This window comes from Penaeus monodon, chromosome 19 (genome assembly GCF_015228065.2).
Source record: "Penaeus monodon isolate SGIC_2016 chromosome 19, NSTDA_Pmon_1, whole genome shotgun sequence".
NCBI lineage: Eukaryota > Metazoa > Arthropoda > Malacostraca > Decapoda > Penaeidae > Penaeus > Penaeus monodon.
In genome coordinates this window covers 15,404,180-15,405,572 of record NC_051404.1, presented here as the reverse complement: position 1 = coordinate 15,405,572, position 1,393 = coordinate 15,404,180, and the positions used below count along the sequence as shown (strand labels likewise).

At 62.1% G+C, this 1,393-nt stretch overlaps 1 protein-coding gene across 1 annotated transcript in view; it reads right to left on the bottom strand.

Moving 5' to 3' along the window:
• Positions 1-1,393, bottom strand: part of LOC119585082 (solute carrier family 46 member 3-like) — a gene marked incomplete at both ends in the record, with an annotated part of 1,722 nt that extends 329 nt beyond the window's left edge. Inside the window, 1 exon segment of the mRNA XM_037933702.1 lies at positions 265-1,393. Within this exon segment, the coding sequence (XP_037789630.1) occupies positions 265-903 (639 nt within the window).

Below are 1,393 nucleotides of genomic sequence, written 5' to 3'. Positions count from 1 at the left end.
GAGGTGAATTATTCATTACTGGTGTTTTAGATTTTGTTGTGTGTTAGCTGTATCGTACTTTCTCAAGTTCGCGGGTGTCATTTCGTAATACGGAATGTTTGTGGTTTAGTGATAGTAGTTAAGTTATCACTACTGAGAAGTGATGTAATGCAACGTGCATGACAATGACTCTACATTCTAGAGGCTGTGTCGAGTACATCTCCGCCACACGATAAGGGAGAAGGTACCCTGACCAGCAGGTTTTCGGCAGGGAAGTCCACGCACCTTGGAGATCATGCCCCGAACGGCCACGGCGGGGAGGGCCACGGGGAAGACGATGAACAGGTACATGACCCACCACTGGCTCGCGCAGGTGAGAAGGCCGAGCGTCAGCAGCTTGACGAACACCAGCAGCGTCGTGGCCGCCCCCAGCGTGCAGTCGTGGAGGCCGAGGCGCCGGGCGAGCGGGGCCGAGGCGAGCATCACGGAGATCTCGACCAGCTGCGCCACCGCCGTGTACCTGCTGTACGCCTTCTCGTCCCACAGGAACACTCGGCGGCTCCACAGGTACAGGTTGTGGGGCGTGCTGCTTATGATGCCCAGCATAAAGGTCATGAGGAGCACCAGGTAGAGCCGCCCTCGCCCCGGGCGCCGCCGGAAGCACACGCGCACGAGGTCCACGACGTTACCGCGGGTTCCAGGGGCTCGCTGCGTCGGCCTCAGGGTCCTTGGCCGTGTCCCCGAGGGCGCATCCCCCGGGGGCTCGCGGTCCCTGATGGCCACGACGGTCCACACGATGCACACCGTGATCAGCAGAAGCGAGAAGGCGTAGACGCAGACGAAGCCTCCGGCGGCGAAGAGCCACGCGCCCACGGCCGTCCCGCAGGGGTCTCCCAGGTGCATGACGGAGTTCATGACCGTCATGCGAAACGTCCTCGAGCGGGTGTGGAGTCTTGTCGGCCATGTAGCTGTAGGAGGCCATGAAGACCATCACCCAGCCGCCGCCCACGCTGTTGAGGAAGGCGGCGCCCAGGAGGACCTCGGGCGGCCACGACGGGAACAACGCCTCCAGCAGGTACACGAGGAGGTAGAGGGCCGTGCCCGCGAAGGACATGACGAGCGGGACCTTCCTGCCGCGGCGGTCGCTCCACGAGGCGATGAACGACATGAGCAGGATGGGGATCACCGTCGAGACGACCTTCTCGTAGAAGAGGAACACGCTGTCCAGCCTCTGCACCTCCACCTGCAGGGCCTCGTGGCCGCCGTCGTTGATGCGCGCGCACTCGCCCTCCGGCCGCCCCAGGGATACCCTGCAGAAGCGGTCTAGCTTCAGGTTCTCCTTGATCACGTTCACGGCATAGAACTGGAAGTTGTAGAAGAACAGGATGGGCTCGATGGACACGCTGCCGAGGAA